We start from the raw sequence: 27,900 nt of genomic DNA, 5'->3' as shown, positions 1-27,900 counted from the left end.
ATGGGAAAGCCTACTAAAAAGCAAACTCAACCCACAGAAGAGCAGCCCTTTGAGAATGATGAAGACGACGGAACGCAAGCTAGCCAAAATGTACAACATGCTGCTAGCAACGCACCGCTAACTCTGGCCGACATGGAGAAACTTCTCAAGTCAATGGAGGACCGCATCATAGCCAAACTATCTGATCAACTCTCTGCTGACCGAGCAACTATCGACCGGCATGACCAGACAATTCAGCACATGGAAACATCACTCAACGACATGGAGACCAGACTGACAACTCTCGAAACCACCTGCGCAGCTCTGGTCAAAGAGAATGAGGCCCTCAAACTTAAAACGGATGATCTTGAAAACAGATCTAGACGCAATAACATCCGTATAACCGGCCTACCTGAAAAAGTTGAGGGTACACAGCCAACCGCCTTCATGGAGATATTTCTGAAAGAAACGTTCGGTTCAGACGCCTTTCCTACTCCTCCAGCTGTTGACAGGGCCCACAGAATCGCCATCCCCCGGAAAAAGCCAGGCGACCCTCCACGTCCATTCATTGCGAGGATCCACCACTACCAGACCAAGGAGCGTATCCTGAAGTTAGCGCGGGAGGCTGGGTCTCTCTCATTCCGTGGATCGGACATTCACATCTACCCCGACTACAGCGTGGAGGTCTCCAAGAAAAGAGCAGCTTACGCCTCGGTCAAGTCTGAGCTGAGAAATGCCGGACTCGCCTACAGGATGTTTTTCCCTGCCAAGCTGCAAGTTATCGACAAGAACGGCCAGAAACTGACTTTTTCTTCACCCGGAGAAGTTTCCTCCTTCCTCCAAAACAACCGACCAGACACGTCTCCCACATCATCTAATGTTACTTCATAATACACGGACTGCAGAAAACTGTTCGGTTCCCATTACAGCCAATCTAGAAGGTATTTAGCCGTTATGTTTCCTGTATATTCTTCTTGATTAGGATGTTATGTTTTTATATATAGCCCAGTTTGACAACATTTCACGTGTATGACTTTTATTGATTTACTAATAGGCTAACTTCTATCTCATAGATGCGTCTCATAGATATGCAGACTCACATACGCACGCACATCATGACCACACACTGACTTACTTATAAGTCACGGACATAGACTCACATAATAGAGAGAAAATGTAAGCCAGAAAAAATACTGATAGACGAAAATAAAGAAATGATTGCTGATCCCTTTACATTCAAAACACTGTAGCTACAATTTGTTTATACTTTGGCTAATTTCTTAATAAAACTGACCAGCTACATAAGTTTCATACACAGTCAATCTTAAGATTTATATTGCTTATTCTTAAAGATCTGTTTCTATGATAATAGTACTACATAGAGATGCTCAGACATACACGTGAACATATGGATGTGACCATACGCTCGCGTGCGCGCGCAAGTACGCGCACACATACACACACACACATGTGAACACACCAATACAGACCAGGATATGTACAAACATTATGACTGTCAAAAATAAGGTTATGCTGGTTGTTTTCTATGTACGTTTAGCCCTTCTATTCAGTGTTGCCACTGTTCTATACATATATTTGTATATATTTGTTAATGTTCCAGGTTCCAATATTAACCACATAGTGCTTTGCACAGAGTTCCAACCTAAAATCTGTTTTCCTCACTTATTTGTCTGTTAAGACAGAGCTCAAGTACAAGTTAGGTGTTTTCTGAGATGGTACTTAAGAAGACAGTTCAAGTCCCTCGTCCTCACCCAGATGCCTTTTTCCACCTTACTATCTGTTTTTATTCCATTATCATTATCATCATTTTCTTCCCTTTTTTTTTCTTGTTTTTTTCTTTCTCCGTTATCTCTGCTGTCTACATTACTCACCCCATAATGTTGTAAGATATGACAACTACATCTAACTGCAATCCAAATCAACCCATCCATTTTATTTCCTTAAATACTAAAGGTCTAAATAACTGGGTGAAAAGACAGAAAATAGGGTCCTATCTACAACAACTAAACACGGACATAGCCTATCTGCAAGAAACCCACCTTAAGAATGACCATGTCAATTACCTTAAAAGAAAATGGGTTGGTCAGGTGTTCCACTCACGGTTCAATGCTAAAGCCAGAGGGACAGCAATCCTCATACATAAGGACATTCCATTCCAAGCTAAAGAGGTGATTGCTGATACAAATGGGAGATTTGTCATTGTTTCAGGTCAGTTGTTCGCCAGTCCTGTCATTCTGGTCAATGTCTATGCCCCAAATTATGATGATTCCAATTTCTTTAATAAACTTTTTTCTACCATACCTGCTGATAACAACTACAACTTGATAATAGGGGGCGACTTTAACTGTGTACTCAATACTGTATTAGACAGATCTTCAAACAAGGCCCAATCTCTTTCCAAATCTGCCAAAATTATCAATAATTTCATCGCCCGAAATGGTGTCTCAGATATTTGGAGGTTTAAGTTTAATAATAAAAAAGTGTTTTCCTTCTTCTCCAATATCCACCATACATACACTCGCATTGATTATTTTCTGCTAGATAATAGATTATTAGGAGATGTTAGCTCTTGTTCATACCACAACATTACAATATCAGATCATGGCGCTGTTTCATTTCATATAGCATTACCCAATTACTTTAGACCTTCACGTAATTGGAGACTCAACCCCATTCTCTTAGCTGATGAACATTTTGTAAATCGTGTTTCCACTCAAATTGATTTTTTTCTTGATACCAATGCCACTCCGGAAATTTCCCATTCAACACTATGGGAGACCCTTAAGGCCTATCTTAGGGGGCAAATAATCGAGTACTCCTCCAGGGCAAAAAAAGCTAGAGAATCCAAACTTAATGACATCTCAAGATCTATTGGAGAGATTGATAGCCAATACTCAACTTCCCCTACCCCAGCACTTTTTAAAGAAAGATTGCGGCTACAGACAGAATACAACTTGCTTACCACTGATAAGGCCACATATTTACTCACAAAAGCTCGATATAATATTTATGACCTTGGGGATAAGGCCGGCAAGCTACTAGCTCAGCAAGCACGTCAAGCCCAAGCCTCTCGTCTTATCCCCAAAATTTATAATAAAATTGGTGAAATAATTACAGATCACAGGGAAATTAATAATACTTTTAAACAGTATTATAATTGTTTATACAGCTCAGAGTGTGACGTTGACTTTTCCCAGCCCAACCTCTTCCTTGATAGCCTCAATTTCCCAGCTGTCCCAGTTGAGCAGAGCTTGTTATTGGGAGGCGAGATTTCCAATGCAGAGATTCTAGAAGCTATCAAATCTCTTAAATGCAACAAAACACCTGGACCGGATGGGTATACCTCTGAATTTTATAAAAAATTTGCACTCAAGCTATGCCCTCTACTCCGAGCCATGTTTAATGAATCTTTTTCATCTGGTCATCTTCCGCCAACCTTACGTCAAGCCGCAATAACACTTCTACCTAAAGGGGGTAAAGACCCACTTCAGTGTGCCTCTTATCGCCCAATTTCTTTACTGAATGTCGACTACAAAATTTTGTCCAAGATTTTAGCAACAAGACTGGAAAAGATTATCCCACATATAATTTTACCAGACCAAACAGGTTTCATTTTAAATAGACACTCTAGTTCAAATCTTAGAAGACTCTTCAATATTATGTATTCTACTTTATCCCACTCTCCTGAAATGGTCATATCACTCGACGCTGAAAAAGCGTTTGACCGAGTAGAGTGGCAATATCTGTTTTCGATCCTTAAAAAATTTGGATTTAAGGATCCATTCATTTCTTGGATAAAACTCCTCTATTCTCAACCTTTAGCCTCAGTAATTACTAATGGACAACAATCTGGATATTTCCCCCTTGGCAGAGGCACACGTCAGGGCTGTAGCCTATCCCCCCTACTATTTGCCATTGCTGTAGAGCCTTTGGCTATTGCCCTCAGACAATCTAAAGACTTCCTGGGTATAAAGCGAGGTGGCCTTATGCATAAATTGTCCTTATATGCAGACGACATTCTATTATATGTTACAGATCCATCAAAATCAGTTCCCGCCATTCTTAATATTCTATTTCAATTTGGAAAACTTTCAGGTTATAAAATCAACTTCGAAAAAAGTGAAATGTTTCCTCTTAACCAGGCAGCCAGTGCAATCCCTACATCATGTTTTCCATTTAGAATCGTAAACAAGGGCTTTAAATACTTAGGGGTAGAAGTCACACGATCTTTTTCATCCCTCTTTACTAAAAATTTTGGCGTCCTATTTGAAAAATGTAAAAAGGACATGGTGAAATGGACGAACCTTCCACTCTCCATAACTGGTAGAATTAATCTCATTAAAATGATGGTATTACCAAAATTCCTGTATTTGTTTCAAAACATCCCTATCTTAATTAAAAAAACATTCTTTAACTCATTGGAAAAGAGCATATTATCTTTTATTTGGAACGGTAGACCACAAAGAATTAAAAGGAAAGCTCTTCAAAGACCTAAAAAGCTTGCTGGCCTTGCCCTACCTAATTTCATTTACTATTACTGGGCATGCAATATAAAATCGATGTTACATTGGTTTAAGAGAGATGTACCTGAAAAATGTGAGACCTGGGTCCAATTGGAGTATGCTTCTAGCCCACTCAATTTAGCCTCTATATTATGTGCTCCGTCACTCCCCTCTCAAAGCCAGTTTTGCTCTAATCCAGTAGTCTATCATTCGATCAGAATTTGGTCACAATTCAGAAGACATTTCAAGTTACAGACAACATCAATATACTCACCCATCAATAACAATCATAACTTCCCACCCTCTCTTTCGGACTCCACTTTTGGAGTTTGGTCCTCCAAGGGTATTAGATCTATCTCTAATTTATATGTAGATGGCAAGTTTGGATCGTTTACTCAACTTTCACAACTATTTGATTTGTCAAAGTCAAATTTTTTTAGATATCTCCAGATTAGACATTTTGTCCAGAAAAATATTACTTCCTTTCCAGACCTTCCGGCGAATAACACTGTTGATTATATCTTGTCACTATCCCCAAATTGCAAAGGCCTAATCTCTGTTCTCTATACCAATATATGTAATATTATTCCCCATTCATTGCAAGACATTAAGAGACTTTGGGAGAATGACCTTGGAAAAGAAATGGCAGATGAACAATGGAAGACTGTGCTTGACTTAATAAATACCTCCTCCTCTTGTACTAGGCACAGCTTAATACAACTCAAAATTGTTTTGAGAGCACACTTGACCAAGGCAAGACTGGCGAAGATTTTCCCTGATGTTGACCCTTTGTGCCCTCGCTGTAATGGTGAACCAGCAGATTATATACATATGTTCTGGTCATGCCCTAAACTTCAGACATTTTGGATGAAAATTTTTAGTTCTTATAGTATGATGTTTCAAAAAGACATTGCTCCCAGTCCTATTTGTGCTTTATTTGGATTGATCCCTGAAACTCACTCCCTGAAAGACAAAGCTCCCACAATCATAGCATTCACCTCCCTGATTGCCAGACGTCTCATCCTTCTTTCCTGGAAGGAAAAGACACCTCCTAACTTTACAAGATGGATTAGAGATGTGATGCACTTTTTAAAATTTGAGAAGATTAGATACACCCTCAAAGGCTCATTGCAAAACTTTAAAAAGATTTGGACCCCCTTTTTAGAGTACTACGAGAGTTTGCAAGAACCATTAAATAAGGATGACTAAATAACAATGTTAAGAATGAAGCAGTAGAAACCCCTTTCTATTTTTATTTATTTATTTATTTATTTATTTAATTTTATTATTGTTATTATTATTTTTTTTTCTTCTCTCCCCTTTTTATGTATTTATTTATTTTAGTTTATTTTACCTGCATTGTGAATATGTTTTTATTTATTCTTGTACATCGCATAATATAATTTGTACTAATGTAATAGTTGGTTGGACAAATTTTTATTTTTAATGGTTAATTTTAATTTTCAATTTGTACATCTGTAATAGTTGGTTGGACAGACACTTTGATGGACGATTATTCTTGTGTAGATCTGGACTTACGGGGACAAGTAGGGATGATTGGGTGGGTTGGGGTGGGTTGGGTGGTAAGGGAAATTTGGGACGGTACTTTTCAATTCTGTATCACTTAAATAATGCAGCTGTCCTATGCTTTTGTATTTTTCTGTTTTCAAATGCTGCTAACAACTGTATGGAGAATATAATGAAAAATTAATAAAAAATTGTTAAACAAAAAAAAAAAAGTAAAGACAAAAGATCAGTGTCAGTAATCAGTGATGTAGGCGTGTATGGATGCATGTGTGTGAATGAATGTGTAAAACAAAAGAGAAAACAGAGAGCGCAGCCGCGCCGCGGCGTCCCCTCAGACGGCGTGGATGGAGTGAGAGAGAGAGAGAGGGGTGACTGCCAGCGGAGACAATAAGTGTGCGCTTCACTGGGCCCAGGTGCAGCGCATCACCTAATTACGGTCCCACCTCTGCCTGAAAGAAACCCTGAAAGACAGAGCAGACCAACCAACAGCCAGCCAGCAACCACCACACCCAATACAGAGGGAGGGGCCGTCACACTGTTTGAAAATAATATCACTGAAAAGCATGGTGAGAAATGGGGCTAATATGTCCTGGAAACTTTTATAAAATTCTTTACTATATCCATCACTTCCTGGTGCTTTCCCATTTGAGAGAACTTCAATGGCAGATTTGACTTCTGTTTCCAGAACATATGTCTCCAGTGTCTCCTTTTCATTAATCTTTAGGGTGGGTAGTGATATATCTTTAAAAAAGCTATCCATATCCTCATTATTGGCATGATATTCCGATGTGTACAAATTAGAATAAAATTCCTGAAAGGCTACATTCATTTGTTTTGGCTCACATATTAAAGACCCCTTACAATCATATATTGCTGAAATAGAGTGTTGATTTTCCAATTGTTTTAGCCTGAGTGCTAGCATTTTTCCAGCCGATTCAAAATATTTCTTGCATAATTGAGACAACGCAAATGATGTCTCTTCATGTACAATTGCTTGTAAGTCAGCTCTTATCAATAATAATGAGTTCCTAAGTCTGGAGTTTTTTGGGTCAAGCATGTGTTGTGTTTCTAAGTTCTTAAGTTCAGTCATTAAGTTTCTTTTTTTGTCCAATATTTTCTTCTTTTTTGCAGTAGAGTAGCTTATTATCCACCCTCTGCACATGGCTTTAAACGCTTCCCATATTATTTGGACAGGTGGACCTGAATTTAAGTTAATGGCAAAAAATTCTGGTATTTTTTCTTTAATTATTGATCTAAATTCATCATCTTTCAGAAGGGAGTTATTAAATCTCCATTGTTTAGTCTTGTGTACATTAACTAGCGGGGAAAATGTAACTGATACAGGTGCATGGTCAGATATGATGACACTATGAATCTGAGAGTCTACCACGTTCTCCAGTAGGTCTTTCGATACAAGCAGATAATCTATTCGTGAATATGAATTATGAGCCATGGAGTAAAAAGTGTATTCACGAGTACTGGGATTGGATAGACGCCAGATATCAGTCAGTGCCAATGATTTTTTTAATTCAATAAAAGCTGTAGAGAGAGCTCCATCTGATGGAAGGGGACGGCTTGAACGGTCTGTAGTAGGATCACTGACCATATTAAAGTCTCCACCAAACAGAATGGGGTCTCCAGCAAACTTTGATAGGAGTACACTCAGTGATGATAGAAATACAGCTTGATTGGAATTAGGTGCATAAATGTTAACAAGTGTATATTTTTGATTTTGTAATACACCTGAAATTATAATGTATCTTCCAATCCTTGTCAACAATTTGTTCTATTAATTTAAACGAGATTCTTTTTGCCATCAAGATGCTGACACCGCTAGCTGCCTGGTGCAGAAAATACTTGTCCTACCCATCTTTGTTTTAATTTAGGCATTTCAGCCTCTTTTAAATGTACCTCTTGAAGCATTGCCACATCACACGTGAATGATTTCAAGTGTTAGTCTGTGTAATTTTCTGAGATTCAGAACCATCATTCAGTTGTTTCTGCCAAGGTAAATTAACAAAAAGACAAAAAATCAAACAAATAAGTAAACATAAGGGAACACAGACTGTTTTGATATGTAGGTGTACGTAATATTATAATGTGTGTGTGTGTGTGTGTGTGTGTGTGTGTGTGTGTGTGTATACAGTGATGTGAAAAAATATTTGCCCCCTTCCTGATTTCTTATTTTTTGGCATATTTGTCACACTTAAATTTTTCAGATCATCAAACAAATTTTAATATTAGACAAAGATTACCAGTGTAAATACAAAATGCAGTTTTTAAATGATGATTTCATTTATTAAAGGAATAAAACTATCCAAACCTACTCGGCCCTATGTGAAAAAGTAACTGCACCCCCTTGCTAAATCATGAATTAACTGTGATTGACCACATTTGTTTGGAAAGCTGAGTTTAATTTCACAGCCACACCCAGGCCTCATTACTGCCAAACCTGTTGACTCAAGAAATCACTTAAACAGAACCTGTCTGACAAAGTGAAGTAGGATAAAAGATCTCAAAAAGCAACACATCATGCCGCGATCTAAAGAAATTCAACAACAGATGAGAGACAAAGACATTGGCATCTATCAGTGTGGAAAGGGTTACAAAGCCATTTCTAAGGCTTTGGGACTCCAGCGAACCACAGTGAGAGCCATTATCCACAAATGGAGAAAACTGGGAACAGTGGTGAACCTTCCCATTAGTGGCCGGCCTACCAAAAATACTCCAAGAGTGCATCGACGACTCATCCAAGAGGTCACAAAAGAAGCCAGAACAACATCTAAAGAAGTGCAGGCCTCTCTTGCCTCAGTGAAGGTCAGTGTCCATGATTCAACAATAAGAACAAGACTGGGCAAAAATGGCATCCATGGGAGAGTTCCAAGGCGAAAACCACTGCTGACCAAAAAGAACACAAAGGCTCGTCTCACATTTGACAGAAAACATCTTGATGATCCCAAGACTTTGGGGAAAATATTCTGTGGACCGACGAGACAAAAGTTGAACTCTTTGGAAGGTGTGCGTCCCGTTACATCTGGCGTAAAACCAACACAGCATTTCATGAAAAGAACATCATACCAACAGTCAAACATGGTGGTGGTAGTGTGATGGTCTGGGGCTGCTTTGCTGCTTCAGGACCTGGACGACTTGCCATAATTGATGGAACCATGAATTCTGCTCTTTACCTGTAAATCCTGAGGGAGAATGTCCAGCCATCAGGTTGAGGCCTCAAGCTCAGGCACATTTGGGTCATGCAGCAGGACAATGATCCAAAATACACCAGCAAGTCCACCTCTGACTGGCTTAAAGAAAAAAAAAAAAAAAATGAAGGTTTTGGAGTGGCCTTGTCAAAGTCCAGACTTAAATCCAATTAAGATACTGTGGCATGACCAGGCCATTCGTGCTCCAAAACCATCCAGTTTGGCTGAATTAAAACATTTCTGTAAAGAAGAGTGGGCCAGAATTCCTCCACAGCGATGTAAAACACTCATTGCCAGTTATCGCAAACGCTTGATTGTAGTTGTTGCCCCACCAAAGGTGGCACAATCCGTTATTAGGTTTAGGGGGCAATTACTTTTTCACATAGGGCCAAGTAGGTTTTTTCCCTTCATGAATGAAATCATCATTTAAAAACTGCATTTTGTATTTACTCTGGTTATCTTTACCTAATATTAAAATTTGTATGATGATCTGAAACATTTAAGTGTGACAAATCTGCAAAAACCTAAGAAATTAGGAAAGGGGCAAATACTTTTTCACAGCCATATGTGTCACAGCCATATGTCTATATGTGTGTGTGTACACACACACACACACACACACACACAGACATATATATATATATATATATATATATATATATATATATATATATGTATATATATATATATATGTGTGTGTGTGTGTGTGTGTGTGTACACACACACACACACACACACACACACACACACACACACACACACACACAAATTCAACAATGCAGAATGTGGAGCTGTAGCCATTGTGATGTCATGCCGTCCGTCACAAACCAGTGCAGGTGATTGTAAAATATTGAGCAGTGTTCTAGGTGTTGTCTGTGCTGCGCGTTGCAACGTCATCATTTGGTTGAATATGACGTCAGTCGGAGTCTTTAAAAGGCCAGGTCGGCAGCAGGTGTGTGTCACATACCTGTTGCTGGTCAGCAGGTGTGTGTCCAGCACACATGCTGGTGTTGGTCTTTGACTGGTCTATCAACCGGTTTGGCTTGCCTTGACTAAGTGTGGCCCAACGTAGTATGTGTAAGCTCTCCAAGTTCAGCTGTTGAGTGGTTCACTCTCTTCAGTCCGGTCTTAGACTGGGCAAAGACCAAGCGAGTCTCGTCTTTCCCAGGCGGGCTCTCCAGCTGGCTCTGCCAGCTGCACAGCAGGTGTGTCCTCAGGCCGGTCTACGGTGGTCGGTGCAGCCTGCGCAGAGACTAGAGGCCACAGACTGGTGATCCTGAGTGATGCAGGCGCTCTCTGCTGCTACGAGGAGACGGCGCCTGCGTCACGGATGTCATGGAGACTTGGCATTGGCCTGCTGAACATCTGGTCGCAAGGACCGTGCTGTTGTCTGAACTGCGCCGCCATGATGTGCCAATGACTGCTCCGTGGCTTCTCAACAGGGGATGAATACCGTCTTTTGGACCACGGGTCGTTGCCGTTACAGCTATACCGCCTGCGCCTGCTCCTTGATACGGAGACGGGACCTGGGGTCAGTTCCATCTATCTATCTATCTATCTATCTATCTATCTATCTATCTATCTATCTTGTATTTGGCAATAGCCCCTCTCCCGCTGTTGCCTTTGTGCATGAGGATATTATGGAGTAGCATCGTTTCTCAGTTCGAATGCTCGCTGATCAGGTAAGTCACACAGTTCAGGTAGGTTTTCATGGATGACTCAAACAGTTGGGCGCCACTCACAGCCACTGAACGCAATCACACAATAGATAGATAGATAGATAGATAGATAGATAGATAGATAGATAGATAGATAGATAGAGCTGTATCCAGGTGTAGCCTACTGTCAATATTATGAATCTACAGCAGTAAGTATAAATGGCCTAGTTTTGAGCTGGTGGCAGTTTTGGAAGGCAGACTATACAGCTAAAATGGGAGAGGGCACCACAGGACCAGACTGAGGAACCATAAAACCCTTCAGGTTCAATCCAAGACTAACCCACAGTCGTAATGTAACACATCTTGTGCCTAATGTTATGATTTCACATTGGCACAAAAACACAAATCATGGAGAGAAATGCTCTCATGTTTTGGATCATGATGGGTAAAAGAGTTATCCTTAACTCCTGAAGCATTTTTAAATCATCCTTTTGAGAAATGAGAATTATCACGTCATACCTTAAGATAATATAACATAACATAGCATAACGTAACATAGCCCTCCCCTGATGTATAGTCTGCCTGTAAACAATATCATGTTTTCATATTATAGTAGTCTACAACACAAGCATGTTAGATTCTGATTTGGCTGTTTTAGCTCCAAAACCACTGAAAAGTGGTGCTTTATAGTCCCAGAGAAGAGAAGAGCTTCATTTTATTCATCCTATCTCATCTAAAAATCAGTGTCACATAGCTGAAATATTTAACTTTAAATACATTTAAATTTAATTCCCCGCAAGCACCAGCAATCCACCTTTGCACTAACAATGGCATTATGTAATCTGTATTCTGTTTCTGTGCCTACAACATCCATTGCACGTCTGTCCGTCCTGGGGAGGGATCCCTCCTCTGTTGCTCCCCTGAGGTTTCTTCCTATTTTTCTCCCTGTTAAAGGGGTTTTTTAGGGAGTTGTTCCTCCTCCGATGTGAGGGTCTAAGGACAGAGGATGTTGCATTCCTGTAAAGCCCCTTGAGACAAATTTGTAATTTGTGATTCTGGGTTATATAAATAAATAACATTGAATTGAACTGAATTGAATTGAATTGAATTGAAGTGAATTGAATTACATACCACATCCATTAACCATGCTTCTCCTTTGTGGGCAGCTGTAAAACTTTCTTTTTCTTTTCAATGCACTACTTTCCTTTAAATAGCAGATCTGCACACATGCTCTGAATTCCACTAGAGGGCGTCCTCACTCCATAGGAAAACCTCATCCTAATCTGCTGCTGGCATTTTGCTATCCTGAGTGGCATCGAGGACAGGGGCATATGGAAAAAGATCCTGTGCAACACTCACTAATCATCATCGGCCTAAATAGTCTTTTATTTGTTTGTCTGTCTCTTTGTTTCAAGGACTTTTGCATTTATTGAATGGTGAAAATCATTTGTGGTTGATCCAACCTTGCACAGTGAAATGATGTGGTTCCTTGCCCAAAAAGAAGAATAAAAAAATATGTTTCACAGTTTTTCTTTTGTAAATTTTTGATTTTATAATCTCAGAATTTTCAAGTTTTTTTTTCTCATAAATCTGCAAATTTAATCTTGGAAATTCTGTGTTTTTTTCCTCAAAATATTACCCCCCTTCTCCTGCTCCATAATTTTTCCCCTACATTGGCACTAATACGCCATTATATGTTCACCAAGTGGATTATGTTAGTTTTCTCTATCAGTATCTCAGTGAATGGAGGGATTTCCATGAAATGTGATGGACAGAAACAACAACTGACTCAGTTAAAAGAACACTTATTTCCAGACTTTTTCCTACTTTTGTCCTGTAAGAAAAAAAGTTTTGTCTTTTCTTTCTTTTCTTTTCCTTTTCTTTTTATTTGTGTGTTTTTTGTTTTTTTTTTTCTTTTTGGAAGAGGGTGGGATTTTTTCTAAATTTTATATCTACATCTTAAGACAGAATTCTATGCTTCAGCATTTACCAACAAAAAACTGCATCTCCACTTGCCAAAGTGGCGATTTATTTTATATTTCAAAATAAATGCCCAGCCACTGGCTTGTGCATGTCAGGGTGAAAAACCAACACAGTGTCGAGCCCAGCAGCCACGCGGGCTTCCTGCCTGCACTGCCACAGACTGACGCTCTGATTGAAACGGACACGCGCCTGCTCGAGACTGCACTCCAACCCGACAGCTGACCAAAGGCCCACATGCAGCAGGCAGCAGGGAAACATACGCTTTCCATCATGTCTGTCAAATAATAACTACATTATTATCACCAAAGTAAAGCGCAGGCTGAACTGCTGGGACAATAAACAAGGACTCCAATACCCACAATGCTGCTCATTGCTACTTGCAGCTGTTGCTTAGGTGAAATTTTTGCATTTCCTCTCTTTTAACAGATGGTTTCGTGGTTTCGAGCTACCAGCTTACTGAGATCATTTACAGGAAAAAGCTTTTCAAACTGTGTGTCTCATTGAAAACGTTACAGCTGTGCCTTAGCTCAGAGTTTCTTCCTTCCAACAGCCACATATTGCGGCAGCGTATTAAGGCCTTTGTATAGGGAGAGGGAAACACTCAGAGGAAAAATAAGTCAGATTTTCCAAGATCAAAAAAAAAAAAAAAAAAAAAAAAAAAAAAAAAAAACTCGGGAAATAAAAGAAAATTCTGAGATTATAAAGTCACAAATTTGCAAAAAAGAAAAAAAAAATCAGAAATTCTGAGATTAAAGTTATATATTTATGAAAAAAAAAACTCACAAATGTATGAGAAAGAGAATTGTAAAGTTGTAAATTATGAGAAAAAAACTCAAAGACATAGTTTTACTTATAGTCATTTATTTACTAAGAAGAAAATCCTGGTTTCAGCCCAGAATCACAATATTACCAGCAGCATCTGTACTCTGAAGAGACATGGCCGCAGGGCCGGTTCTAGACAGGCATATATGAGGGGGCAGACAGAAATGTGAAGGGGGCACATGGCGACGGCGGGAAAGTGGACAACTGTTTTCGTCATGAAATTGGATTTTGTCATGGAATTGGATTGTACTTTGTCAGGTCTCTACCCTAAGAACTGTCCAACTTGGGTGTCCCACCTGAAGGCCTAGCTCCTGCTGGTGTAGCTCCTAGGGTCACTGAGGCACGCAAACCCCTTGACCACAATAAGGTGGCAATCCCTCAGGGGGAAAACTGAAAAATTAAACAATAAAAAATAAAATAAAATATTCATCATCCAGGTTATAACAACATGACACTTAACTGGGATGGCCTACATTATCAAATATATTCAAACCCAACAATAACACTTCTCACTATTGCCAATATTAACAAAACTAAAAAGGGTAGGCTTAGTTATTTAAAAAAAAAATCAATACACCAAGTCTTGAAAAATATAACTGAAAAAGATATATATAAATAAATCAAAAACATAAAATAATAAAGAATGAAATAAAATATCCATCCAGACTTTGACAATGTCAAATCAGATGGCCTAATTCTCAAACTAATTTGTAGAACACAAGAGTTATAAAGCAGAGAAAACTGTGGAGAGCTGCGGGCTGGGACGGGGCTTTATGTCGGGCTCTGACAGACACAGGGCATTTCACCTCAGGCAGTTCTGAGCAGTGGACAGGCTCACCTCTGAAAAACAGACTAACACTGTGGGAAGAACAGAAGACTATTCCCCAGCTGACTGAACAAACAAAGACGTTATATTTACTTTTGGTATCATCTGGACTTTTGTTTGAGGGGGCATTGCCCCCTCTTGCCCCTGCGTAGAACCGGCCTCACATGGCCGTGACTTGGGCCTGTTTAGAGGAAAACTTAATTAATGAACGTAATTTAAAATGTAATTTCCATAATTTTTTTTCCCTCCAGTGGCCCTGTATACTTGCTGCTCAATTTTCAAGGTATACATCATGCATACTTTCCAGTGGTGTATAGAGGAAGGATTTGAACCCTTCTAGTAGTGCAGTGTGAGTTTCTTCATAACTACTGATGATAAAACAGTGATCCATCCCATACGATATTTAGTTACAGTGTCATCATGGATATCATTAATTAAACAAAATGATGCAGAAAAATGTATATTTATCCTCAGAGTTTCCATTAACCAGCCCTGCAGTTCTACCCATGAAATTTTGATTTTGTTACATTCCCATAATGCACGGACTATAGTCGTTTTTTATTTTACATTTTACATATTTTGTATTCAGTGAGAGGTAGATTTTTATTACTTGTTATAGTCTGTGTAATTTTCTTTTTTTTTTTCTTTTTTTTATTATTTATAATTTTTAATTTTTCAAAAAAACAAAAAAAGACAATGACAGCACCACATTTCACATAACACAACAAAAGACACATTACAATGACGCACAATTTAAGACAAGACAAAAAAAAAAAAAAAAAAAAAAAAAAAAAAAAAAAAGGGAGTGGGGTGGAGTTGGTACAGATAAACTTAAGAAATGATGGTACCAGAGCATCATTGCGTTAGGCAGATCCTTCAGCGTTTTCTTTTACATCAGTTCAGTTCAACAAAAACATGTGTCAGACACTTCAGATCAAGTTAGTGTTCTATTGTTTAAGTGTTCTCTAATGACAGTCCATGGAGCACCTTGCTCATTTTCATTATCTTTAAGCACTGAGGTTGACTTTTCCATTGACAGCAGGTCTAAAAAGTCCTTCAGCCAACTGTGTATATTGTAGCAGTCTGGCTTGCGTATCTTCCAGTTCACAAGTATTATCCTCTTCACAGACAGAAAAGCTCGAGCAATGATACGTTGAGTCTTTCGTGCATGTATATTTTCCACTCTACTTCCCAATACACATACAACACGAATTTGGGGATTGTGAATATTTAATATCACTTTTAGAATATCAGTTACTTCAAACCAAAATTGTTTTACCACTGGGCAGAACCATAATAAATGCATGAAAGTACCAGGCTCACCACAGCCATGCCAGCACAGTTCAGAGACATTTGGGTCCATTTTTTTTAACTTATGTGGTGTGATCTCTCACTCTGTGTATAATTTTAATTTGAATCATTTTATATCTCACACAACTGGAAACAGAAGTTGAATGTTTCAGTATTGAATCCCACTGATCTACAGTGAGAGATTTACCAATGTCCCGTTCCCATTGTAACTTGGTGGAAGTAGTGTTGTCAGGCTGGGATAAACTTAATAATTTGTAAATAACTGAAACTGTTCCCCGTCCAGTAGCAGCAGCTCTTAGTTTGCCATCAAGGACAGTTTTAAATCCCAACATGATTCCTTTAGATTTAAAGTTTTTGAAAATAGATTTCAACTGAAAATATTGACGATATGCAAAATCATTCAAGCCAAACTGCATTTTAATCTCCTTAAATGGTATATGGATGTGTACTGCCTGTGTACTGCCTTTACAATTTCACATGAAAAATCGATAAGTGAATTATTTATTTTGACATTATATTTGGGATGGTACCATAAAGATGATATAGAAATTGATTTATTATATGCTGATATGGTCTTCTCCTCCAACCACTGCCAGCTATCCTCGATGTATTGATTTTTATTTTTATATGTCCATGACAGTGGAAACCTTACATTGTACGCTAGATAATAAAGATATACATCAGGTACAGCTAACCCTCCCTTATTTCTAGGCCAACCCAGTCTCCATGGGGAAATGTCACCCTTTTACGTTTCTGCAAACTAGGGAAACGTTATCATATCAACGTTTCCAGGCTCAAATTCGTTACATATCAACATTCAATTGTTATATAGTGGTGAAGTCCCGCCCACCCACTTCCGGTACATGGGTCCTCAAAAGCAAAAAATTATGAATGCGATCCAATGGGTAGATAAAAATTATTTTCTGGTCCCGTTTGAATTGTGCCATGGATTTCACATATGTTGTTGGTGATATTTAAAGATAATTTTTCACGCAAAGAAGACTACAATTTAGCGCGAAGAATATTAATAATGTTAGGTTTTGTGTGAGCCCGCTTTGTGAACTACAACTCTTCGCTGCTCTCGGTGCGAATGATATACGTCATCACCCGCACTGGAAGCCTACAACAGACATGGCGATTTCTCTGCTCCGCGCTGAGTTTTTGAGGTTCTGAGTTTTTGAGGTTCTGAGTTTTTGAGGTTCTGAGTTTTTCCGCCCGACGGCGGGGTCCGCTCGCCCTCCCGCCCGGCCCGGCGCTCCGTCGGCCCTCGGAGACACGGACAATTGGGAACAACACACCGGCATCTTGACTTGAATCTGGATGGAGGGAAACGGCGATGACGTGACGTCACATACGCGACACAGTATGTAGTCTTTCTAATTGTGTTTTCTCAACAGCATTTAACCGAACAATGGCGCAATAAAGGGTCAAACTCTTGACATGAAAATTTGTTATTTAAGCCTATAAACATTTGTGTAATCCATGGCATAACGACGGGGGGACCAGGAAATAATTATTTTCTGTCCATTGAACACCATTCATTTTTTTCGCTCCGAAAGGTCCCATGAGGGCCCACCGGAAGGGGCGGGACTTCACCACTCTATAGTGGCCCCTGCGCCCGGGTCACGTGACTTCCAAGTTTCTGACTGCAAAAGGAAGCAAGATGGCGGACATTTCGTTCATTCTCAGTGGAAAATGTAATATTTTAAGGTAGTTTCTGTATTTAAATGTGTTTTGATGACATTTCTAGCGAGAAATATGCACTTTGTTTTCATAATCTGTGTTCAGTGAATGTATACGTTCTCTAGTTTGTCAGTAATCACGATCATTTCGCCCGGACTTGCCAGCAAAACGTTGGAATCCAACATTGTTGACATCCGTATAGTGCCAAAGCAGCCTAGAAAATGCAATATTTTGAGGTCGTTTCTATATTTAAATGTGTTTTGATAATATTTCCAGCGAAAAATATGCACTTCTTGCATAATGTGGGTTCAGTGAATGTATACGGTCTTTAATTTGTTAGTTATCACAAAGATTTCGCCCGGTCTCGCCAGCAAATGTTGGAATCCAACATTGTTGACATCCGTTGCCATGGTGCCATGGTATGACACAAATAGCTTACTGTCCCATAAAAGCCCTTTATTTTCTTGCTTTCCAAGCCGTTTATTTTCCAAAGACAACATATGTTGACGTTTATATTATAAATCTGATTACTTTTAATTTGGATATCTTGCAAACTTGAAGCGTTAATATAACTGTCCATGGAACCCACCAACGCAAATAGGCTACTTGATAAAATATCCGAAATAAATCAACATTGTTTGAATGTTTTTTTTCCCCTCCCAAACAAAACCAACTAAAGGCAGGGTAATTTATGTTTCGGCTGCGGGAAATGGTTAATATACAGTACAGGCCAAAAGTTTGGACACACCTTCTCATTCAATGCGTTTTCTTTATTTTCATGACTATTTACATTGTAGATTCTCACTGAAGGAATCAAAACTATGAATGAACACATGTGGAGTTATGTACTTAACAAAAAAAGGTGAAATAACTGAAAACATGTTTTATATTCTAGTTTCTTCAAAATAGCCACCCTTTGCTCTGATTACTGCAATTTTCCGGACTGACTTACCTTCATTTCTTAAAGTAATGATGGCCACTCGTTTTTCTTTAGTTAGCTGATTGGTTCTTGCCATAATATGAATTTTAACAGTTGTCCAATAGGGCTGTCGGCTGTGTAGTAACCTGACTTCTGCACAACACAACTGATGGTCCCAACCCCATTGATAAAGCAAGAAATTCCACTAATTAACCCTGATAAGGCACACCTGTGAAGTGAAAACCATTTCAGGTGACTACCTCTTGAAGCTCATCAAGAGAATGCCAAGAGTGTGCAAAGCAGTAATCAGAGCAAAGGGTGGCTATTTTGAAGAAACTAGAATATAAAGCATGTTTTCAGTTATTTCACCTTTTTTTGTTAAGTACATAACTCCACATTTGTTCATTCATAGTTTTGATTCCTTCAGTTAGAATCTACAATGTAAATAGTCATGAAAATAAAAAAAAAAACGCATTGAATGAGAAGGTGTGTCCAAACTTTTGGCCTGTACTGTATTTGTTTCAATATTCATTTTTACGACCATTTAAAACCCCGGAAGTAAACCAAGCCTGCCCGCCTCCCCAGCCAAGAAGCTTAGCCTATACTAAAAAAAAAAAAAAAAAAAAATCCGAAATTAACCAACAGCTTAACTTTTTCTTAACATTGGTCATCTAGATGGAGTGTAATTAGCAGTTCGGCTGCAGTAAATATTTTATTATATTCCACCCCCCAGCTCTCGTATGCACTCGTTTACAGCTTATAAAGTTGGTTTCCTGTGCGGGTGGCTGTGATGAGGTAGATCACTGTTTAGACTGTTGCGCACTCTTTGCTTAATGTTGTACAGTTGACGTTGTTTAAGCCCTCGATTTTATTTTAAAGGCTTACAGTGCAGCAACAAAAAATGGTAGAGACATGGGGTCAACATTTTTGGAAAGCTCTTGACCTCTACTACCATGCCCGATGGCAAACCAATAGGGGGCACCACTGACTAGTGTCAAAACATGGAAAAAACATGATTTCACTATCTTAAGAAAAAAATAAAGAAAATCTGACCAAACAGGCGTTCTTCCCACACCCAAAAACTCTAATGAAGATTGAAAAATTAGTGATCACAACATCACATAATAGACATAACATATTAGAACTACAAAACGTATGGCGCAGGACACCTCTGTGTGTTGCAACTCCGCGCAGATTGTAGTTCTGGTACGCCTCTTCCGGGTTAGGGTATAAGTTGTGAAATTAGGTTTAAAAAACATACATACGGTAGTTTTTCAACACCAAAACTATAACCTTAACATGTAGCCCATGTTTATATCACGAATAAAGATGTGTTATGAAAAATAAAAAAAAAAAATATAAATCTTTAGTGTTATTTTGACGTGTTTCCACGTTTTTTCCACCCGCTCTGTTTCGCTGACTGAAAGGGTTGTGTTCAATGGCGTAACATATCAGCATATTATCAACTTTCATGCACTTTATTACACTTTATTGACTTTATTGATGAAAGTCAAATCAGACACGTCGCTGATAAACACTAGGATTATGGGTAATGTAGTGCTTCTCCGTGATATGACATCGCAAATAAAACGTGTTTTCTTAAAATAAAGTTGATATTATACGGGACTTGTGGACTCGGTAGAAGCACATGCCATCGTTACACATCCTCATAGCTCGTGGCAAGTCTGCCTTGGAGGGTTACAACGTTATGGCTAATAATCAGATCTTTCTTTCCCGGAATATCGATTACATTTGCACTTCCGGGATCTGTGAAGCACCACCCATAGCGTGACGTCTTTGAAGCCGAGAATCCGTGTCCACCAGGACAGGTATTCTAACTGATTTTCAGTGGGCACTGTTTGCCTGGTGACCACAAGTAATTATAACAGGTTATGTGCGAGGAGCACGCAATGCGTTATTAAGCGGTTGTGCTCATTTCACAGCAGCCCATTTCACCCGACGCCTCCCTCCCCAGATTTCCATGGTGACAGTGAGGAAGGGACTTCCGAGCGGAAGCTCCATCAGCGACAGTGGTAGCAGCGTCCATAGCAACAGCCATAGCAACGATAGAAACCTGAAAGAATCTTCATAATAACTAACAAAGTAAACATCATATACATTAACTGAACGAAGATTATGAAAATAAAATACTCATTTCCCGCTAGAAATGTTATCAAAACGCATTTGAATGCATAAGCTATCTTAAAATATTGCATTTTCCACTGAGAATAAAAGGAATGTCCGCCATTTATTTTGCTTTCACAGAAAGACCAGACTGCAGCGCATAGGTCACGTGATCACAACTTTCTGGCTCCCGATTACATGGGTTTATATAAGATTTATAGAGCAATACTTTTAGGAAGTTGTACGAACATTGAATGAGAACAGAGAACCCAGAGTTCGCAGTGGTTTGTCCCTTACAGGACACCGTAGTTTGCGTTTTGTTGTAGTTTGTCCCTTACAGGACACCGTAATTGAAGTCTTCTTTTCCGTGCGGGCGCTACATTGTTTTATGTTTATTTCACTGCTTTGAAAGGGCCAGCAAGACATGTGGAGTTGTCGGAGTTTTGTGCAAATAAAAACCACAGGGTGTTTAGGGGGGCGCCCGCGGAAGCGGCACGGCCGACATTTGTCGCTAGAAAAGTTATCAAAACAAAGCTAAAGCCACAAGCTATCTTAAAATAATAGCAAAAGCAGGTTTTAAGAGCAACTCGGTCCGTGACCGACATCAACTTCCTTCCGGTTCGTTGTTAATAGCGTCCTTAGCTACCACCGTAGCAACAACAAAAATGTATTTTTACTACAGTTTCGTAGGGAGATCTGAAAGAATGTACGTCGAAACGACAAAACTACGGATCGTATACATAAACCGAATGAATACTATGAAAATAAAGTGTACATTTGTCGCTAGAAATGTTATTAAAACAAAGCTAAAGACACAAGCTATCTTAAAATATAGCAATTTCCACCGAAAGTAGAAGGGATGTCCGCAATGTTTTTTGTTCACGCCGGGGAGAAACTGGGCAGTCACGTGACCGAAACCTAAAGTATGCCCGCAGAAAAGACTTGGCAGATAAGACGTACCCATGTCACAATTTCAGAGCCGTTTTAGTGGAATGACTACGTTTTGCCTTGTGGACCAACGTAGCTATTACACAATTTGGAGTGAGACTGGGTTGATTTTCCCTCTAGGCTCCTGCTGGCTTCCAGACCACAGGGGGTTAAGTTTGGGACACACAGTGGGTGTCATAGCTCAATGCACATAGGTGTTTTTTTTTTGTTTGTTTGTTTCTTTGTTTGTTTGTCGACATTTTGGTGCAAGTCTGATTTTTTTCTCATTGTTTTTTAAGGTGTGGTTCTGAGCTCTGAACTCACAGCATTGTGCATGTTAGTGCATGGTGTCACAAGTTTGTAAAGTATCTGCATGCAGTGCACATGCTGGCATTACCGACTTTAAACAGGGTGTGTTACAGCACTAAATATGTTATAGCGCTCACTTTTCCGCAATGAGCTGCTTAAAATCACACCAAATCTCTCTCTCTTTCTCTGTCTCTAGAGCTACCACTCCCTCCCGAAGGAAAGACTTGAAAGCCATTAAGGAACCTTCCCTGGGAGTGCTGTGAGTACCTGCATAAGTCACTGCCAAGACTACTCTGACACTGGATTTGCACCACTAGGCTAATTATTTTTATATGTGCAGTATGACTGAATTCAATGTATACCTTCCCTGCCCACACTTTGTCGGTCTGGCGTTCACAGGCCTGAGGTGGACAATGAGAATTCTCCCATGCTGCCAACCGCCATGACACCAAGGAGCTCCAAGAGGAAGTCAGCCCAACTGGTGTCTTCACGCATCAGGAGGCAGCTGTAGGTGCTCTCAGTGATTTTAAAAGTCATTGATCATACATTTTGCAGGGATAGGAAGACCTGCAGCTTCAATCCCCATTTGACTGTGAGCCGCTAATTCATTTGGCTGCCGTACTTAAGAGATTATGGAAGGGAATATTATTATTCACCATTTAAATTAGGCACCAACAACATACACTCCTTAAGTTTGGTAAAAAAAAAAAAAAAAAAAAAAAAATTAGAATGTAACCAATAATCTTGTAGGAAAATTCAATTTTATACATTCAAAGCACTGAGGTTTGCTATGTATTATGTATGTTAGGGGCACCCAGCTGGACTTTAACTCAGACGGGGAGGATGATGAAGAATTTCTCCCATCAAAGAAGGAGCTACAAAGCAGCAGTGAGGATGAGGAGGAAGAAGAAAAGGTGGATAGTGACGAGGAAGTTGCGGTAAAAAAGAGCAAACGAGGTGCATCAGGTTCTCGTACCCCTCGCTCCACACAGAAGACCCGCTCCTCGACCAGGACTCCACGCAAAACCCCCAGCAAGAAGGTACCGTCTCGCCACATATTCCTCTTTAAAACTTTTCTTTCACATTTTGAGCAAATATTTTATTGTTTTTTACATTCAGTATTATAGCTTCCACGTTAGTTTTCTATAGTTTGTCTGTTATGTTTTGTTTGTCTGTTATTTAAGAGACTTGCGGTATGAGGTGAAACAAAGAACTCCTTCAGCTCTTTATGATTTGAGAATTTTGAGAAATTAGGAAAAAACAAATTGCCCATATAGGAATGACATCATCAAGCTCCCATCCACTTTGTGCCATTGGATGGTTATGAAATGACAGCAGATCAAAAGGCTAACATCTTTTTTGTCACCTTTTCCATTGTATCTTTGACCTCTATTGTCAGACCACACCTAATACACCAAGGACACCTCGTCATATCACACCCAGTATCCCCAGCCGCTCCCTGCCAGCCAGACAGCCTGCAAATGTTCTAGAGGAGGCCAGTACAAGGTGAGAAGGAGAATTCAGATGGGATTTAATGGTCAATAATCCTGAACCCCGAACAGGCCCTTTTTAAAAAATATGCGTCAGTCTAAATAATACTGATTTGAACTGATTGAGTTGTATGTGTAGGATTACATCTTTTGGGGAATGTGCCCAGTAAAAGTTGGACATGCAAACCGGGTGCAAACATTAGAAAGGCGATTTGTGCCCAGGATTTGTTGGCCTAAAACCAGTAATTATGGCAAGACCCTTTTTATATTAAGTTTTTGAAATAATGGTTATTTTGCTTGTTTATTTAAAGTAAATATCTTAGCAGGCACATTCATTCATCACGGTGCCATCACCATGGATGCACAGTGGATGGGGGGTGGAAAAGAAACAAAATGATAGTATATGGAGCACAGGAAACATTTATTGTGTGTTTGTGTTTCCACAAGATTGCATGTGTCCGCCGTGCCAGATTCTCTGCCCTGTCGAGAGCAGGAGTTTCAGGACGTCTACAGCTTTGTGGAGAGCAAGATCATGGATGGCACCGGAGGGTAAGAGGAGGCTTTGACCCATTTCATCCTGATCAACCTGGGTCAAAACATCAACCATGTTTAAGATTTCAAGAATTAAGATATTGAATAGCAACAGTGTCATAAATAATCTAAATTTCTGCGGTGGCATGGCACATTGGCTCTTTTCGTATTTATTGGTGATAGACTTTGATTTATCTTGTTTTATTTCAGGTGTATGTACATCTCTGGTGTCCCGGGCACAGGGAAGACGGCCACAGTACATGAGGTGATGCGCTGCCTGCAGCATGCATCAGACATGGACGAGATCCCTCCATTTCACTTCATTGAGATCAACGGCATGAAGATGACAGACCCTCATCAGGCCTATGTGCAGATTCTACAGGTGAGATCAGAAAAAGAGTGTGCACCAGTAAGAGAGAAAAAAACCTCTTAACATCCAGCATACTGCTTTGAGCACAAGGCTTTGTGAGTGTAAGCAAATAATAATAAAGTCACATGTTCACAACAGAGAATAGCCTGGTCTGGAGAGTGAGCTTTAGAAGGTGGTAATCTCGGCATGCAAATATATTATGGCTTCCTAGGCTTGTGCATGGGACAGTACATTTTTTCTTATTGTTTAAATGTCTGAGGAAATGTTTGTTTTCTTTTATCAATTAAACCACCTGTGTCTGTAATCCCTTACCTTGTCTCCCCTGTGCAGAAAATGACCGGCCAGAAGGCCACAGCTGACCATGCAGCAGCTCTGTTGGAGAAGAGGTTCAGCAGCCCTGCACCCAGGAAGGAGACTACCGTCCTGCTCGTGGATGAAGTAAGAAGATGGCTATGCATTCATGTGCTAGAAAATTTGCTGTGTAAAGCAAACATTTCCCCGGGGACTGTTTTCCAGAGGACACTCAGTTTTCCTCCGCCCAGTTTCAAGTCATCCAAATAGAAAAGTGCTGCTGTATTAAGGAAAATGAATGTGGACGACTTTATTACAATGATGGAATACTGGTGTGAAGAAAGTTTGAAGTCTCTGAACGTTAATTTTCATATCATAATGGAATGACTGGAAACCTATAGCTGGATAAAAGGCAGGAAACATTCTAAGTGTCAGTGGTAAAGTTAGAGATTTTTTTTTTTTCAGCCTCTGAAAAGTTGTGTTGATGGGAGATCTTCATCTTAACAACTGTACTGTGTTTTTGATATTTCAATGACTTGCAGCTGGACCTATTGTGGACCAGGAAACAGAACGTGATGTACAATCTGTTTGATTGGCCAACGCGACGCCACGCACGCTTGGTGGTACTGACAATCGCCAACACCATGGACCTGCCGGAGAGAATCATGATCAACAGAGTGGCTAGCAGACTGGTAAGAGCACTGAAGTCTGTCTTAAGGAACTTGGAGAGCACATGGTGGATTTTTTTTTTTTTTTTGAGATTATGCATCTTGAGATGGTCAGTCTGCTTTGTTCCACATGGGTCATTCTTTTTAGTGATGAAAAAATGTTAATTGAATTTTCGGTTCAATTTATTTGTGCATGTGTGTGTTTCCAGGGCTTGACCAGGATGTCATTCCAGCCGTACAGCTTTAAACAGCTGCAGCAGATTATCATGTCCAGACTGAACAAGGTCAAGGCCTTTGAGGAGGATGCGCTCCAGTTGGTGTCCAGAAAGGTAACGAGGAAGGGCCCTCATCATCTCATCCAACAAAGCATGAATCCACTCGAGTCGGCTCTGAGTGATCTCTCTACTTTCACAGGTGGCTGCTTTGTCGGGTGACGCCCGTCGCTGTTTGGACATCTGTCGCCGAGCAACTGAGATTTGCGAACATTCTGCCCCCAACCCTTCCTCCACAGGACTAGTGGGAATGACTCATGTGATGGAGGCGTTGAACGAGATGTTTTCTTCTGCTTACGTTACTGCCATCAAGTGAGATTCTGCCGCGACTGTTGCTCTATTTTTATGATTTAGCTATCAATCAATAGTCAGCGCTTACCTGGATGAGTTTTCATGAGGGATGTTTTAGAAGTGTGGCTTGAGGATGCGTGTGTAACTGCCGTGAGATAATGCTTACAAGAACTGTGTGTTTTCAGGTGTGCATCGGTTCAGGAACAACTCTTCCTGAGAGCGGTCATTGCTGAGTTTCGACGGTTGGGATTGGAGGAGTCCACGTTCCAGCAGGTTAGTACTCACTCAAGGACAAAATAGTTTAAAAATTCCTGAACTTCCCACCTTGAAAATAATCTCCTCCTTCCGGTGTTATGTTGTGCGTCATCATAGATATACTTGATGTTTATTAGCTCTAACGTTTTGGGCAAAATAACCTTTTTCCCCAAACCGAGACAAGGTGTTGGACACCATTTTCACCTCCGTACATCCAGTGGTTAGGGTTAAAGACTTTAAGTCTTTAAGTCTATGGGAGTCATTAGCCTAACCTGTCAAAGAGGGAAAAAATAAATCTTACAGCAACTTCAAACCTGTTTTATTTAATATTGTAGCATGTATCTGAAATACACATCTTGGTTTACAAAATGCTAACACAAAATACTACTCATAACAACCAAACCACTACATAGAGGTAAAAATTGTATTGAACATCTTGTTCTCAGTCTTGGTAAGTCCTAGTATTCCTTTAAATCCCTAATACGTACCCATCCTACTTACTGTTACTGTCTACTGTCTCACTCATCCAACTGTCTCTGGTCCCTCTGCCTTCTCCTCTCAGGTGTTTGTGCAGCACCAGGCTCTTTGTCGGGTGGAGGGTCTGCAGCCCATCACTGTGTTGGAGGGCCTGGCCGTGTGCCAGCGTCTTGGAGCCTGCCGTTTACTTCTGCTGGAGCCCAGCCGTCTGGGAGTGCAGCAGCGCGTCCGCCTCAATGTCAGTCAGGATGACATCCTCTATGCCCTCAAGGCGGACTGAAGTGGGCTGACTGTTCAGAGCATTAAAAAAAAAAAGTGGACCACATGAGAAAGTAAGCCTTTCTCTGATTGATAGAGGTTTTGGAGTTGAACTGGAGCAGGGCCATCAAGGGTGAAGAAATGCTGCGCACATATAAAATCACCTGACCAAACTAAGAGCTATTGCATAAACAGATGTTTTTTTTTTGTTTGTTTGTTTTTTTCCTCTGATCCTCTGAAAGCACATCAGCAGGGTTCTGACCCTTGTTTTAGTCAAGGAATCAAATGAGATTTCTCACCCCCTGCAGGCTGAGTGTGGTCGGTGCTGTTATAAAGTCATTTTCTCATTTGTTCATGCTTTCATTTGTGGTAAAAATTCCTCTTTCCAGTTTAAGTCTGGCACTTGCAGTATTTCAGTACATATGCAAAGATCCTCTAGTTATTTTCACGATACCCTTGCCCTCTGCTTGTAAGGTATTTTATATATCTGGGCCCACATTTGGGTGCTCCAAAAGAATCTCCATAGCACTTAGGTTTGACTGGAATCCACCCTGAAATGGTTGCAGTATTTACATTTTTTTTTTTTTTTTTTTTTTAATAGGAAACAAAAACCTACTTTTTTCCCCCACTGACCTGCAAAGGAACCAGACAGGTCTGTTCCTTAAGTGATGAAGACAAAGGCTGCAGTCCCTCAGGTGTCAGATTTATGAGATATTCGTCTACTTGAACTTCCCACTTCATCTTAGTTTGCTGATGTTTTTCAAGAACCTGGTTGTCCAAGTCTCATTTTATCTGTTTTTTTCTGATGGGAGAGTTTGAGATGTCCCCATTTCATTTGTTTTTATTGGAAAGGTGATGGTTTTTTTTTCTCTCTTTTACTCTAACATTTTAATGTTGCTGTACTGCATGTAATTTTCCTTTCAATTATTGAATATGTAATAAAATTCTGTCTTTAATATGACTCCCCTCCTCTGAGCTCTTTCCTAGTAGGTGGAAGGGATTTTTTCCCTGCTTCTTTATACTGAGACTTTACTCTGAGAAATTACACTATCAAACAGCAATATTTAGTCAAGCAGACAACAGTTTGGGTTGTGAAGTTGGTGGGGTTGCCATGAAATAAAAGCCATACACATAATATCCAGATAACCTGCAGTTTTGTTATAGAAGACTGGGCACTGATGGACACTTTTTTTTTTAATAATATCC

The 27,900-nt window shown here is 39.8% G+C and overlaps 1 protein-coding gene across 1 annotated transcript; it reads left to right on the top strand.

The window, feature by feature from the left end:
* Window positions 1–26,716, top strand: LOC115357243 (origin recognition complex subunit 1-like). The gene is made up of 13 exons (XM_030048663.1): window positions 1–839; window positions 21,988–22,050; window positions 22,191–22,298; window positions 22,600–22,831; window positions 23,191–23,297; window positions 23,729–23,830; window positions 24,023–24,194; window positions 24,513–24,620; window positions 25,016–25,165; window positions 25,351–25,470; window positions 25,556–25,725; window positions 25,890–25,977; window positions 26,522–26,716. The coding sequence occupies exons 1-13, from the start codon at window positions 1–3 to the stop codon at window positions 26,714–26,716; spliced, it is 2,454 nt and encodes an 817-aa protein (XP_029904523.1).
* Window positions 26,717–27,900: the final 1,184 nt, after the last annotated feature.

Source organism: Myripristis murdjan, chromosome 3, assembly GCF_902150065.1.
Source record: "Myripristis murdjan chromosome 3, fMyrMur1.1, whole genome shotgun sequence".
Taxonomy (NCBI): Eukaryota; Metazoa; Chordata; class Actinopteri; order Holocentriformes; family Holocentridae; genus Myripristis; species Myripristis murdjan.
This window is presented reverse-complemented; position numbering and strand designations above follow the sequence as displayed.